Source organism: Spinacia oleracea, chromosome 4, assembly GCF_020520425.1.
Source record: "Spinacia oleracea cultivar Varoflay chromosome 4, BTI_SOV_V1, whole genome shotgun sequence".
NCBI lineage: Eukaryota > Viridiplantae > Streptophyta > Magnoliopsida > Caryophyllales > Amaranthaceae > Spinacia > Spinacia oleracea.
The window spans coordinates 166,324,429-166,339,599 of NC_079490.1; the positions used below are offsets into that span (position 1 = coordinate 166,324,429).

At 33.8% G+C, this 15,171-nt stretch overlaps 2 protein-coding genes across 2 annotated transcripts; both read left to right on the forward strand.

Annotated features, from left to right (window-relative positions):
- Nucleotides 1-300: 300 nt before the first annotated feature.
- On the forward strand, nucleotides 301-2,667 carry LOC130459586 (uncharacterized). The gene is made up of 2 exons (XM_056827048.1): nucleotides 301-421; nucleotides 573-2,667. The coding sequence occupies exon 2, from the start codon at nucleotides 1,669-1,671 to the stop codon at nucleotides 2,452-2,454; it is 786 nt and encodes a 261-aa protein (XP_056683026.1). The 5' UTR covers nucleotides 301-421; nucleotides 573-1,668; the 3' UTR covers nucleotides 2,455-2,667.
- Nucleotides 2,668-5,954: 3,287 nt separating this feature from the next.
- LOC110790369 (probable E3 ubiquitin-protein ligase ARI2) lies at nucleotides 5,955-11,743 on the forward strand. The gene is made up of 7 exons (XM_021995153.2): nucleotides 5,955-6,377; nucleotides 7,199-7,231; nucleotides 7,327-7,603; nucleotides 7,996-8,473; nucleotides 8,995-9,660; nucleotides 9,743-9,861; nucleotides 10,018-11,743. Exons 1-7 carry the CDS (start codon nucleotides 6,168-6,170, stop codon nucleotides 10,104-10,106), a joined length of 1,872 nt encoding a protein of 623 aa, XP_021850845.1. The 5' UTR covers nucleotides 5,955-6,167; the 3' UTR covers nucleotides 10,107-11,743.
- The last annotated feature ends 3,428 nt before the right edge of the window (nucleotides 11,744-15,171 follow it).

A 15,171-nucleotide genomic window follows, 5' to 3' on the forward strand; every position in this document is an offset into this window, starting at 1 on the left:
TATATTATTAAATTATAGCAATGTTATTTATCCATCCTTAAAATTAATATTAGTTGTAATAATAGCATGTCTTTAAAGAATGGGTACGGATTTTGCCAAGGAAAATTTTGATATATCCAAGGCAAAGGAGCTACCCGATACCCGCAATCTTATATTGTCATATATGCCTGTTTATAAAACTGAATCAAATCCTTCCTATTATCTTTGTTGCCAAAATTATAAAACTATAAATATACCAAATCACCACTTATTTTATTTTCTATATTTAATTATTTATTACATACACCAATTAATTGATTGCCATTATGATTATTTAGACTATTAATTTGATGCCTTTGTCATCTTACCCGTTCATAACTTGGCATTAACAAGATCAAAAGAATTGGACTATTGAAGAATATCATCATTAAAGTTTGCAGAGGTAAATTGCACTACTCTTTTTCATTAATTCTTTTAGCAACTGATAGATTTAATGTTACTTGGAGTTATTTTCATTAGAAATTTTTAAGCAGTCAACACATACAAATCTCCCTTTAATTATTTATACATAATATAGTCTAATATGTTGGCAGGTTTCCATCAACAATTAACTTAACATGACCGAAGATAATGATCAAGAATTATTCAGTAGAAAATTCTAAACTCGTGAAGAACTCCTTGACGAGGTTAAGAAGTTTAATGAGTCAAAAGGATATGTCATCTCCATAAAGGATTCTCGTAAAGATCGTTATGTGACTCTTGGTTGTGATAGAGGAGGAGTTTATCGAGATAGGCGTAAAACATTGATTACAAACCAAGATAGGGAAACAAGCACTCGTCTTATAGATTGTCCGTTTCGAATACGAGGTAAGAAACAAGAAGATGGGGTTTGGTCTCTTCAACTGCAAAATAGTTTTCATAACCATGACCCTTGTATTGACTTGTGTGGACATCTTACTTCTCGTCGGTTGACAAAAGAAGAAATTTTAGATGTTGGAAAAATGAGCATGTCGGGAATTCAACCTCGGCAAATTTTGTCTTCGCTTAGACAGAAGAATCCCTCCCTTAAAGCGGTATCAAGGACCATATATAATATGAAGTCTAAAATACGAACAGATAAGTTAGATGGTCGTTCAATGATAAAAGCCTTATTTGATGAACTTGGTCATGGGGGATTTACTTACAGCTACAAACATGATGATGGAGGAAATTTGACACACGTATTTTATCTCACCCAAAGTCAATTAGTCTAACTAAGTCATTTCCAACTGTGTTTGTTATGGATTGCACTTATAAGACTAACAAATACAATATGCCTTTGCTTGATATAATTGGTGTATCGAGTTTCAATAAATATTTTTATTCTTGCTTTGCCTTCCTAGAAAAAGAGAGGGAACAAGATTATGTATGGGCTTTACAAATGTTTTCTATCATGAAGGGTCACTCATCTGATGACTTGGTTATTGTTACAGATAGGGAATTGGCATTAATGAATGCTATACGTGTTGTTTTTCCTAGGGCAAAGCACATTTTGTGTGTGTGGCATATACAAAAGAATGTGTTATCCAAGTGTAAGGGCTACTTCGATAAAGAAAATTGGGATGATTTTGTGTTAGCATGGAATATTGTTGTATATGCTAAGACAGAAGAAGCATTTGATAAGCTTGGGATTCTTTTAGAGTTTTATATATGGACAAGAAGGATGCTATTGATTACATTGAAAATTCATGGATACCATATAACGAGCGATTTGTGAGTGCTTGGACAGAAAAATATGCACATTTTGGCAACCGTGCCAGTTCAAGAGCAGAAGGTGAACATGCAAAATTAAAGGGTTACCTACTAGTGTCAAATGGAGACTTTCGGCAAGTAAGAGATAACATTTCTTTGCCTATTGATAACGAATATCAAGAGATAAAGACAATGCTTGAAACAGAAAGAATTCGAGTGCCTCTCAAGTATCGCATCCCTTTCTTTAAAAATCTTGTTGGCCGTGTATCAACTTTTGCGATGAACAAGCTTTACGAACAATATGAAATGGCAAAATTTGGCAAGGTGAAGGATATATGCACGATGCATTTCCGATCTACTATGAAGTTGCCTTGTGCTCATATGATGCATGGTTGGAAAGAAAATGCTTTACATTTGGACTTAGTAGATGCACAGTGGAGGATTGACATAAGGTCATTAGAGACTTCTAGCACAAATACAATTGATAGTGTCAATGAAATTGAAGATCTTACTGACAAGCTACGAGATAAATATCAACATATGCCTTCTTTTAAACGAGATGAGATCAAACAAAAAATATCGTTTATGTTGAATGAAGTGGAGCCTATTTTGTCCGAGCCAAATGTCCAACCTCATAGAGGACGTAGACCAAGTACAATCAAGAGAAAGGAACCATTAAGTTCAACTAGAAGAGATCCATCACAATTTGAAATGGTAGAAGCTAGCCTCGTTGAAACGTTCTAAGGGTCAAGGAACAACACATGATTCACATGAGGTTTTTACCGTCAATGATGAAAGTGCACTAGATTTGATTGATCTTAATGAACCTCCAGTTTGGTTTGATTGATGTTCTTTTAATGTAAGTCATTTTTTAATCTTTTTGCTTTTATACCTTACGAGTAGTATTTGATAGACATTGTTATATTTTATTTTTTATAATTACGAATAAGAGCCTTGTTTATGTTTCTTGACAAGATTTTTTATTAATTATGTTGAAATTTAATATTGGATTATGGTGTATTTTGCTATTGGATCTATGACACTTCAAAACAATTGAAACAAAGTTTCGTATAAAACCAGGAAAAGTGGAATGAATCCAATTCCTATAAACCAGATGAAACAATCGAACTGTGATAAAGATATTACCAAAGTAGTTTATGTAATAAATAATTAAATATAGAAAATGAAATAAGGGATGATTTCGTATGTTTATAGTTTTATAATTTTGGCAATAAAGATAATAGGAAGGATTTGATTCACTTTTATAAACGGGCATATATGGCAATATAAAATTACGGGTATCGGGTAGCTCCTTTGCCTTGGATATATCAAAATTTGCCTTGGCAAAATCCGTACCCTTAAAGAATAGCTAATTTGGGTGACAATGTTGGTTGGATTGTAGTGCAAAATCGAAGGCGTTATTGAAAAGTAATAAAAAAAAATGGTACGAAACCCTAGGGAGAGGGGCTCTCCTTTCTCTATAGAAACTCAAGCCCAGAAACCCTAGCCCCAAAACCCATCAGCCACCGCCCTAGAGACAACCCATCAGCCACCATCCCTTCAGAAAACTCTCAGATATTCCTATAGTCCTCTCTTCTTTGCCTTTAAGTAATTTCCTTATGCAAATTTCTTGGATTTACTTCTATGTTCATCTATTCTGGCTACTTTTGGTCCTCTTTCTATGTCTTCGTTTTCTCTTCATCGGTGGTGCGGATCTCTTGTCGCCGTGAAGTGTAGAGCTATGACCCCTTGATATGTTGGTGGTCCGTCGTTGTTGCCGCCGTACCCGTCTCCCATGACCGTTTGCATGTGTTCGTTTACGGTGTTTTGGGTTTCGCTTGATTGATTGTTCGTTGTCGGTTTCCTTTGCCAACACCGACTGTGGATAGGTGGTTTTCTTCCACCGCCCCGCCGTGTCGTTATTTGACCGATCTCTCTTCAGCGGTGGTCTGCCTTGAAGACTAGATCTTTGACCCAGTTGGTGGTTCATCGCTGCCGCTGTTGCCCCGTCTCCGACGAGTTGTTCCATTTTGTTGGTCTTGCTTGGTGAATGGTTGCCGACACCACCGCATGAAGAGCTTCCTTGAGAAGCTTGGTTATTTTTAGTTTATTTTCTTTTTAATTTATTTCATGTAGTTTGTTTTTTTTATTTTTTTATTTTTTTTATTTCTCTTTATCTGTTGGTCTTTCTCTGAGATAGGGAGACCATAAGATATGTGTACCTTTCCTTCATAATAAAAAAAATTAAAAAAATAATAGCATGTCTTTATTTTTTATTTCAAAGTCCTTTTCTTAGAGTTCTTTTTAATACTTAGACATGTTCCATATTAATTGTTGTTCCTAATTTTCTAGACTAATTGTTGTTCTTTAAGTTACAAAATCATGTTCTTTTAATTCCTTTTGTTTGTTAATTGTTAAAGGATTCTTAACTTTTATATTTTCCAACTTATTGATGTTCTTTGTATTAGAGATACATGTTCTGTTATTTTTATCTTTGTGTTCTTCTATTACTAGCTTCACAATTTAGATGTTCTTTTTATTTTTCAATCGACTTCATCACTAGATGTTCTTTCTGTTTGTAAAACATGATCTTTTATTTATATCTCTGGGTTCTTTTTATACTACATCCTTGTTCTACATCTTTGTACAAATTATACCAGCAAACAATTACAATTTAGAATTAAAATTCATAGTCTAAATATAGCGACATCAACGTGTATTCTCATTGGAACTAAACACGATAATCCCAAATCTTTATTCTTTAGGCAAATAACCACAAATTCATCCTATGTACCTGAAGACGAGGTCTATAATTTATAAATGAGTAGCATTTACATACAAATTCTTCTTGTGTGTTATCCTTCCTTCTTCACCATGTTCATTGTCTTGTGCATGCCTTGAAGTTTAAATCTGAATTTCAATTTCTTCGAATTGCATTCCCTTTCGTCAATTAGGGTTTGGTTGGGAAAGCTAATAAACGTACTTATACATGGTGTCTAGGTTAATTTGGAATTTAGATGCATTTTGAGAGAATTTAGGATGAAGATTGAGGATATATAGAAAGATTGACCGATAAGAACAACTAGCAAATTGTAAGGGGTTTGACTGTTTCAATTTCTCTTTTTTGTGGAGGATCTTTTTATTAATTTTACCCTTGATTATCGGTTTGCTGGCTAATAAATAATGTTCTTTCTTTTTTTTTTTCTCCTTTTTTCCTTTTTTTTTATTTTTATTATTTTAATAAAGTACTAGATTTTAGCCCGTGCGATGCACGGATTCTATTAAATTGTTATGTATATACCAATTTTATATACTTCGTATTAGATTAAATTAGTTTTTGATTTTGCATTAAATTTCATTTTAGATTTTAAAAAAAATTATGAGAGTGTTTGGATGAAATTGTATATGCGTAATATTATTAGTTAATTAATTAAAATATCTATGTGGCGTTTAATAATTTATCTACGTGGCACTCGACTTTTTTAATTCAAAATTAATTTTAAAAAATCTTATTTTTCATTTGGCGAAACCATTAGATTCCTTACATGGTGCTCTAATATTGGATAATGAATTTTATTTATTTTATTTTAGATTAGTGTTTGATTTGAATGAATTTATTTTAGATTTTTTTTAAAATTATTATAGTGTTTGATTTTAGATTGAACTGTATATATTACTAATTAATTAATTAAAATATCTACGTGGCACCTAATTAATTATCTACATGGCAATCGATTTTTTTAATTCAAAAATAAATTAGAAATCTTATTTTTCATTGGCCGAAACCATTAGTAATCCTAGGTGGCGCTCTAATATTTCAGCAAATATGCCTCTTTTATATATGTATATTAGATTCCTGCGTTTTAAAGGAAAACTGTTGCGTTTTGAAACAGGTGCACACTCCTCTACGTGCACCTGTGTCCACCTTCCACAAATTGGGAAGGTAAAGCCCAAAAAAATTACTACGTATTAATTATTATTTTTATATAAAAATAACGAATGGTTGCATGACACGTGTTAGTGACCTGCTATACCAGGTTGGTGACATGTTAGGTGCAATAAAAATTAATAGGGTGCAAAGGTTAGATTATTAGATAATAATCCAAAGATTGGATTAATAACGGGAAATCGTCAAAATATTGGATTATTTAAAGTAATTTTTCCTAAATTTAATTTGTTAATAAACATTTATAAATGACGTAAATTTGATTGCATCAAATAATTTGAGAAACCATAATCCGGTGCATAATCTATCTTGGGGTATATAAGGCAACACAGTTTGGTATTCACACCAAAATTCTCAACTCAAAACTAACTGAATTTCACAGCTATCTCGTCAGACTTCCCACTACCGGCGTAATTCAGGCGAAATCAACCCCAATTTCTCTCTGAAATCCCTTCACAACTTAACGAATTACACCTTAATTTTCCTGTTTCTTTTCTTTAGATTATCTAAAATGGAAACAGTGTACTTTGATAGTGAAGAGGAAGAAGATAACTTCAATTTTGGCCGTTTCTTTGAATATGAAGAGGAAGAAAATAACTTCAATTCTGGCCTTTTCTTTGAATATGATGATAATGACGGCGACGACGGCTTCTTTGACGACGGAATTCAAAATCTTCCCATCACTTCTCCTTCGTCTGATTCTCGTTCTCCATTGTGTCAGGTACTGTAGGAGAGAATTGATTACTTTCTTGCACCCATCAAACTTCGAATTGCGACGCTATTTTTATTAGTTTTCCTGTAATCTGGGTTTCTGCTGTGTTTAATTTCCTGGAATTTTTCAAAATTTGAGCCGTTTGGTCAGTAATTTACTCAAATTGATCACTTTTTTTTACCCATAATCGGAATGTGTTTGTTTTGTGAACTTCTTTTGGTTCTCAAATTTGGTTTTCTGGCTTTGTTTAATTTCTTAATTTTTTCCAATTAGGGGTACCATTATTATTAAATGGACTCAATTTAGCATAATTACGGAGATTGTTCTGTTTTTATTTTTTTTAACTAGGGTTTTTGATGTTAATGTTAATAAAGTGTAACACATAATGTACAAATTTCTGATACTTTTTCATGTGAAATTCAGTTGATCAACCTCGGTTTTTAGGTGATAAATCTTAATTTTGTGATGTAAATGTGAGGTTCAGAAACAGGGGAGTATAATTGTAGAAATGTTCTATATTTTTATCGATGCGAATGTGTCACGGAGGCAATACAATTACGATGGGGGAGGTGAATTCAAACATGTGGCCTATAATACACTGGCCTTCAATCTTAACCACTAGGCCAATACATAATACATAATTGGTATAGTTGTAGAAATGTGAGTTTTTAGTTGGTTTTTTATGTGATTTTTGACAAATTTGGAATGTAGGCCAGTACATAATTGGGATAATTGTAGAAATATGAGTTTTAATTGGAATGTTATGTGATTTTTTGACAATTTTGAAATGTAGACATTTATTGTAATTATTGAGTTTTGGTTATTGACAGGTAATTACAAGAGAGTCACTATGGGAAGCACAGGTAAATATATATACAAAGTATATATTGGTTTGTGGTTAGCTACAAATGTTTCTCACTAGTATTATACAAATTGATATGTTCATCTGTTTAATCAGAGGGCCGATTTGCGGATGGTGATGGATCTGTTATTGGTTAAAGAACATCATGCTCGGGCTTTGTTGATTCGTTATCAGTGGAATATCGACAAGTTATTCATCGTTTTTGTTGAGAAGGGTAAAGCTCACTTATTTGCTGAAGCTGGAGTTACTGTGGTTGAACATGATGCTCTAAGCTCGGGACTTTCTTCGACTCTCGTGTGTACTATTTGCATCGAGGATGTTCCTTGCAACGAGACTACACAAATGGATTGTGGTCATACTTTCTGCAATAACTGTGAGTAGTCTTTCACAGTTAACCATTCATACTTTCTGCAATAACTGTGAGTAGTCATACTTTCTGTTAGGGTTTGTTTATAGGTAGTTCTGATTAAGCTAGTAGAACATACAGAGGACAGTATAAGGTTCTTTAACAGTATTATGTCAAGATTTGCTTCCTTTCTTATTGCAATTGTTTAGAAATCCCCCTTCAATATACTTGGTTTAAGGTTATTATTTAAGGTACTTAGATAGTTATTCCACAAAAGTGCAAAATAAGGCCTCTTTTTGCATCTCCTATTAATTTGTGTTGTTTATCCCCTGTTTTTGGTGCTTTTCCTCTGACTATCACCTTGTGTGAATTTGTGATACGTTTTAATCCGGCATTTCTGAAATCAATTTTCCTTTCAGGCTGGACAGAGTATTTTATTGTAAAGATAAATGATGGTATGAGTAGGGTGATTAGGTGCATGGAATACCAATGCAATGATATATGTAATGAAGGCATTGTAAGGAATTTAGTAAGAAAAAGAAAACCTGAACTCGCAGAGAAGTTTGATCGGTTTCTTCTCGAATCATATATCGAGGATAATAAAATGGTGAAGTGGTGCCCTAGCATCCCTCATTGTGGTAATGCAATACGTATTAAGGATGATGCAGTCTGTGAAGTGGAATGCACCTGTGGTAAACAGTTCTGTTTTAGGTGTTTATCAGAAATACACTCTCCTTGTTCATGCTTGATGTGGGAGCTTTGGAACAAGAAGTGCAATAAAACAAACACATCAAAGTGGATTACTGTCAATACAAAACGTTGCCCGTCATGTGGGAAGCTTGTGGAGAAGATTGGAGGTTGCAGAACTGTTCATTGCTTCTGTGGTAGCATTATCTGGTATGACTTGTGTTTGGATCACTGAAACTCTCACTTGCATTTCTCTTTCTATTCACATGATTATAATATCCTTAGTAGTTGTTTGTCATTTAGGCTCCGTTTGGTAGGGTGTAAAACGTTTCATGGAAAACGATTTCCCTTTTTCAATCATTTTGCATTGTTTGGTTTGACAATGGATGAAAACCAATTTTGCAAAACTCCCTCAAAGGTGGAAAAACTTTTTTCCATTTGAAAGGGAGAGAAATCATTTTTCCACTTTTCCACCTTACCTCCCTCTCTCCCTTCTTCCCCCAATGTTCACCATCTTCTCCCTTTTTCTTTTAAGGAACCAAACAAAGGAAAACTAGTTTGGAATTGTGTTTTCCATGGAAAATCATTTTGCACTGAAAACGTTTACACCAACCAAACGGAGCCTTAATGTCTTCACGTTTTCTTGACTTTGGCTTACCGTATTATATTCTGTTTATCCTTTACATTCCCTGAACTTGAGATTTCATCCATTCCTTGGTTCCCCTGAACAGCTGGGTATGTGGGAAAATTAATGGCAATCTATATCATAGTTGTACACTTTACAAAGCCCCGGCAGAGGTGCAGGATGCCAACGATTACCTTCACGGTGTGCTACGTGATACTGAAGAAGCTAGCTATCTTGATACGATTTCCCCAGAAAGACAGAAAAGTGGTAGTACAGACTCACTCTTGTACGAAACAACGGGGCAGATTCAATCCAGCCGAAAGATTTCCTTCGGCTACCTTCGGTACATGCACTGTTACACACATTATAAGGGCCACAGGAATTCCATACAGATGGAAGCCATTTTAGAGCAGAAAATAAACGATATTATGGTGTTAAGTTCTCAAGAAAACAAACCACAATCTCAAGATCTTAGCTGGGCCAAAATCGGAGTCTACAGATTAATTAGATCAAGATATATCCTCTCCTACTCGTATGTATTTGCTTTTTATATGTTCGGGGATGAACTCTTTGAGGGTGAGATGACTGAAACAGAAAGAATAATAAAACAGAATCTATTTGAAGATCAGCAACAACAATTAGAAGCTAAAGTTGTGCAGCTCTCTGATTTAATGAAAAAGTCATTTTGCGAGTATACCATAGATAGTCTGAAACAAATAAAGATGCAGGTCATGGCATTAACATATACCATTGATGACCTCTGCAAAAAAATGTGAGTATATATCATATTTTGTTCAATCTGTGAACTAGTGGATTAAGTTTGTTGAAGCTGATATGGTGGGACTTTGCTGCAGGTATGATTGTATTGAGAATGATTTGCTGGGTTCCCTTCAATCGTATACGCACATTATAGCTCCATATGGATCAAAGGGAGTTATTCGAGCATCTGATCTTGCTGTTCATGGTGTTAATGGTAATGTGATCTACTTTTCCATTTAAGTTTTCTTTTGTTAGAATCTTAATCTTGTAAAGTTAAAAGCACATTATTGGATCATGGCACGTTATGATTCTATATAGTACATTGCATATTTGTATTTGTTTCAAGTTTTTTTAGTTGGTGACTGTGCAGGATGTTTGATGGAAATGGGTGAAGCATCAAGTTGTAGAGACTGTATTGAAGGTCAAGAGCCCTCTGAAAAGCGTGCTAAAATATCATGAGTTCGTGACTCTGCAAGATGTTTGGACCTGAACTTGGCAAGTGAACCGAGCGTGGTTGAATGAGTAGAAAACTTTAGTTGATATAGCAGAATGTAGAACAGCAGGTGATCGAAGAAGATTGCTTGACTATTGTTTGTGGCCATGCCGAGCTGCCCTGGTGCCCCCTTTGCTCCTGTATAAAACGCGCATAGTTGGTTTATACCTTCTCTTTTCTTTTTTCTTCACTTTTTTCTGTCTTTTCTCCCATTCGCACACACACACACACACCTGACACCACCAAAAACCATGGCTGATGTCTGGTACTTGATTGTCATTCTCCAAAATAAATAAATAAATCATGATATATTTTGCGTTCAATCTTCAGAATTTGCATAGGAATGATGAAACTATTGCCAAAATAACTGTGGGGAGGTTTGCATTATGAATTATGGAGTGTTTGGTTTGCATTATTGCAAGACGTTTCCCAGCAGCAGTTATAGTGCAGGTAAAAAAAGATAAGGATGAATTTAAGATGATGCATGTTGGATTCATGAGTTTCAGCCACATATGGAGAAAGTGCTTCTAGCTTAATTAGTTGGCTTTGATGTTCAAATTCTGCTTGAGAAACTTGCCTATGTTTTTCGAGGGGAAAGCAAGTTCAAGTTCTTGAAAAATAATAAGGCGACTACTGGATTATTAGTTACATTCAAAGTGGTTACCGAAGTAAAACTAGAAGATGAGATATCGTTGGGAAAGTGACTGGTTTTTTGTTGGGTAAGACCGGAATAATTGGTTATCAGAATAATGCTGCCTATGAAGCTGATCTTGAGGTACGTTTTAGAGATGCAGATTATCCAGGTACATTTTAGAGAACAATTAGTTCTGATAGTCTTTTGTTTCTCTTGCTAGTCTCATACCAATTATTGTTGTCAGTTATTGGAGATTCAGGAAAAGGTCTGGTATCGGTGAGTAAGTATTACTCTGTCCTACTAGATGTCTATCTTCCTTCTGGCAAACTATAACTATCCTCCTGGATCATCATCATCATCATCATCATGCTGCTAAACTTGTTATTCGATCATTTGCTGATTATTTTCTCGATTGGTACGATTTCTTGCTAGTACAGGTGGACTAGTATAACTCACTACGGTAGAAAAAAAAAAAAAACTGACACTCGAAGAAGTCTGAAAGACCTGATTGCATATTAGAAATCAAGGAAATCTTCTGTTGCTTATGAGTTATGAGTGCGGCTCCTATCATGCACATTCATCCAGAAACATAATCTGCTCTAAAACTACGCTCTGAACATCAGCACAAGAGTCTGCACAGGTCTGCATCAGTATCCTCTGCACATTTGAAACACAATGAGCAAACTTGAACAAAGTTCTGCAGCACAGAAACTAGCAGTGAAATAGCAATCTAGATAACCAAAGTATCTGATACCCAAATCCAAAGTGTAGGTGACATTGGCGAAGGCCCATAACTGTGTGGGGGCAGACGGGAGGTCTCTTTAGGGGGACTAGTGACGGAGCCAGGATTTTTGAATCGGGGTGTTATTTTTTAATTGGGGTGTCGACATGTTAGTAAAACAGTTATTAGTCCGTGTTAATTTACTTTTTCTAATAAATATAAGGTATAAACGTTTTTGTTTTACAAAATTGGGTGGTCGGCGGCTCACCCTTGAATCCTTGACGCCCCTGTCTCCGCCACTATATGGGACCCTGGTGGGAAGTTTGAGTGGAGGATCACTGACATTGAATCCATGTAGTAATTCTATACTATTTAGTTAATTGTTCAGCACGATTAAGTAAATTTTGAATAGTGTAAATCTCAACCGCTTTACCATTGTCAGGTTATTTCAAAAAAATAACTTTAAATTTGTACATCTCGATCAACCTATCTTTTTTGTCTAACTTTTCTGTGAGGAATGACTATGGTTATTATCTTAAGCATAAAAATGAAAAATAAATAAATTATTAGGAGTAGTTATTATAAATTTAATAAATTGATCATATTGCTAAATGCTTATATTGCATGCATGCTGTAAAAGACAAACTTTTTATGTGGTCTTTGACTAGGGACAAAAAGAGATGAGGAATTAAACATTGAAAGCCCACCAAAACCTATTAATTTCACATAATTAATTTAATTATCTTGCAATTTTTGTTATTAGTTTTTTTTTCCTTTAATTTTTTGGTTATTTTTACACTTGTTAACTTTCAGCCCTTTTAAGATAAATAGCCTTTTTATCAACATCCTTCCTTTTCGTTGCATCACTTTAGGGGCATTAAGCAAAGTCATCAAGCTTTCATCTTTAAGTTTCTTTTTTTGCATGCAATGCTGCTTTTTTTTATTATTATTTATGTAAAGTTATTGGTCACCAAATTAAAGATATTCTTCATTGTGATTGTATAGGATAATGATTGATTTGAATGATAAAAGGATCCTATACAATTTAGAGTCATTTTTTTTTAGCAATATATGAATAATAATGAACTAATCAATTAGTGCTATCTAAGCAAAAATGAACACGTAGATTTACAACTTTAATGGGAAACAATATTGATGAATGGAAAATTTTGACTTTGGGGGGTGTATACTAAAATTTTATGACTTCATTAGGCCCTCCTTTAATTTAATTGTAAAAGAATATACTTAAGATAATGAACTTATTGTATTGGATATGAAACTTGTTTTTTTTATTAAGGTGAAAAGAACACACTCTTGAGTGACAATTATGTTACTCGAACTCTTCATTTTATCTCAAGTATCTGCGTCGGATTCTCGACACTCGAACATGTTTAAGACACTTAGACACTTCATTTGGCCAAAATTGTGAATTTTTCACAAATAGCTAAGTCGGACACTTGGATACAGACCTGTATCAAACTCGAATACCCGAATCCAAATAATAGGATGAGAATGTCGTTGTTAGGGGTGATACTCAAAATCTTAATCTCAATGTTTATGTACCAAAGTGGATTACAAGTATACAACCACATATATTCCATTAAACAAGAATGTCCAATTCAATTTGACATTCAAATAAAAACTTCCAAGCAATAAAACCAAAAAAAAGGCACCAAAGTTCTTCCCCTTCTTTTCATGCAAATAAGAGCACCATATCCAAATAAAGTTACTACTAAAGACAAGTGTTTTTGCTTTACATTTTGACAAGGGACTAATCAAATAATAAACCCACCTTTTTATTGAATTTTACTCACAGAAATAACTGTATCAAAAAAATACGAGAAATTTCCCCTTTTTTTCCCTTGACATTAGTTTGAGTGGTCTCTCTCTATATCTCAGTGTTTTGTTCTGTTACAATAAATGTAGACTTTGTATTTTTCCTTAGCTTATACTTTTGCGCTTTACTGATAATATCTGTTAGATTATTATACTACTATTGTTTTTACCACGACTATACCGTCTAACAGTTAGGTAACTGACAGAGCGCAAACGAAAATGATAAAGGTCGCAACATGCGACTATTAAGCCGTGTCAAGATGATGAGAGGTGTAGCCACTTGTAGGATAAGTGGGAGCTTCGGCGCAAGTAAAATATTTAGTGTTTGTACCTAGAAAATAGTGTGGTCCTATCATTAATGTTTCTATCACGAAAATATGGTCCCATAATTTATTATTTTTTGTTTTTTTGTTTAAAAAATAAAATAAATTGTGTACTTTTCTACTAAAGTACACTAACATTAATAGTTCATCTTGTTACTTTTCAAGTTTCTTAATTCCCGTGAAAAAGGTCAAACGGACACTATATTATGGGACGGAGGGAGTAGTAAAATATTGTATTTGATAGTAAAAATATTAGGATTACTCATAGCCTACGTGGCATATATATATGTACAAATTGAACTCCAACACGTAAGATCGCGACCTTTATCATCACAAGGGCGAAAAGTCTATCATGCGCTTATTTTCTCTCATTTTTTTTCACCAAAAGAACTTGTTCAATTTAAACTACATAGTCGTATAGTAACACGTTAAAAAATACGGAGTACGGAGTAATTGTTTTGCCTTCACAAATACGGAATACCTAATGGTAACGATGTTAAAAAAAAAGGTATCTAATGGTAACTATTTGGTTACACGTTAAGTTATTTGTTAGTTCGTCCCCTTTTCCTTTCCCAAATATACAAAAGCTCTGATCAAGGGTACTGTGAGTGATCATTATGCAAAAATATGGATTAAGGGGAATGATTATACGAGCTTTTACGTTGAAATTTTGTTGGAAACAACTTTAACTTTCTACGTATGGGCTTGCTAATCCATCGGAATGTCTACAATGATGAATATGCATGGCTTAATTAAGGTGTTAAATCCTTTTATTTTTGGAATATTATAGTGTATTGTCAATTCAAGACCAATCTCAAAACAATAGGTGAATCTGAAGAGTACTGGAGTACAATTCTCTAAAGTTTGAACTTGTGAATTGAATGTGAGACCTCTGATTTTTACTCTGAGATGGGGGCCATGCATAAAATACACTGATTCATTTCAGGTTTCGTTTTGTTTGACTTAATTTGACTTATTTCAGAAAAAAATAAGTTCAGATAAGTTCAGATAATATAAGTTCAGCAAAAATAAGTTTTTTTTTCCAGATATTTTCACACACAAAAAAGTTTACTTCAGACAAAATAAGTTGTTTTCGGATAAAATAAGTTCAGATAAGTTCAGTTAAGGCCTTGTTCTGTTCACCTTATTTCCACTTATTTCAGGAAAAATAAGTTTAGATAAGTTCAGTTAAGTTCAGATAAGTTCAGATAAGATAAGTTCAGGAAAAATAAGGTTGGCCAAGTACAATTTATAACTAAAATAAGTTTTGATAAGTTCTAATAAGTTCAGATAAGTTCAGGAAAAATAAGGTTGGCCAAGTACAATTTATAACTAAAATAAGTTTTGATAAATTTTGATAAGTTCTATAAATTCAGATAAGTTCAAATAAGATAAGTTCAGGAAAAATAAGTGGAAATTAGGTGAATAGAACGCAGCCTAAGTTCAAATAATATAAGTTCTGTCAAAATAAGTCCAATAGAACGGAGTCTTGCAACACGTTGCTTTTCACCCTTGTC

Excerpts from the sequence above, each read along its gene's own strand:
- LOC130459586 (XM_056827048.1), top strand. The coding sequence starts at position 1,669 with ATGGACAAGAAGGATGCTATTGATTACATTGAAAATTCATGGATACCA.
- LOC110790369 (XM_021995153.2), top strand. The coding sequence starts at position 6,168 with ATGGAAACAGTGTACTTTGATAGTGAAGAGGAAGAAGATAACTTCAAT. Across the intron at positions 7,604-7,995 it reads TCATACTTTCTGCAATAACT|GCTGGACAGAGTATTTTATT; the intron begins GTGAGTAGTCTT and ends TTTTCCTTTCAG. Across the intron at positions 9,862-10,017 it reads TGCTGTTCATGGTGTTAATG|GATGTTTGATGGAAATGGGT; the intron begins GTAATGTGATCT and ends GTGACTGTGCAG.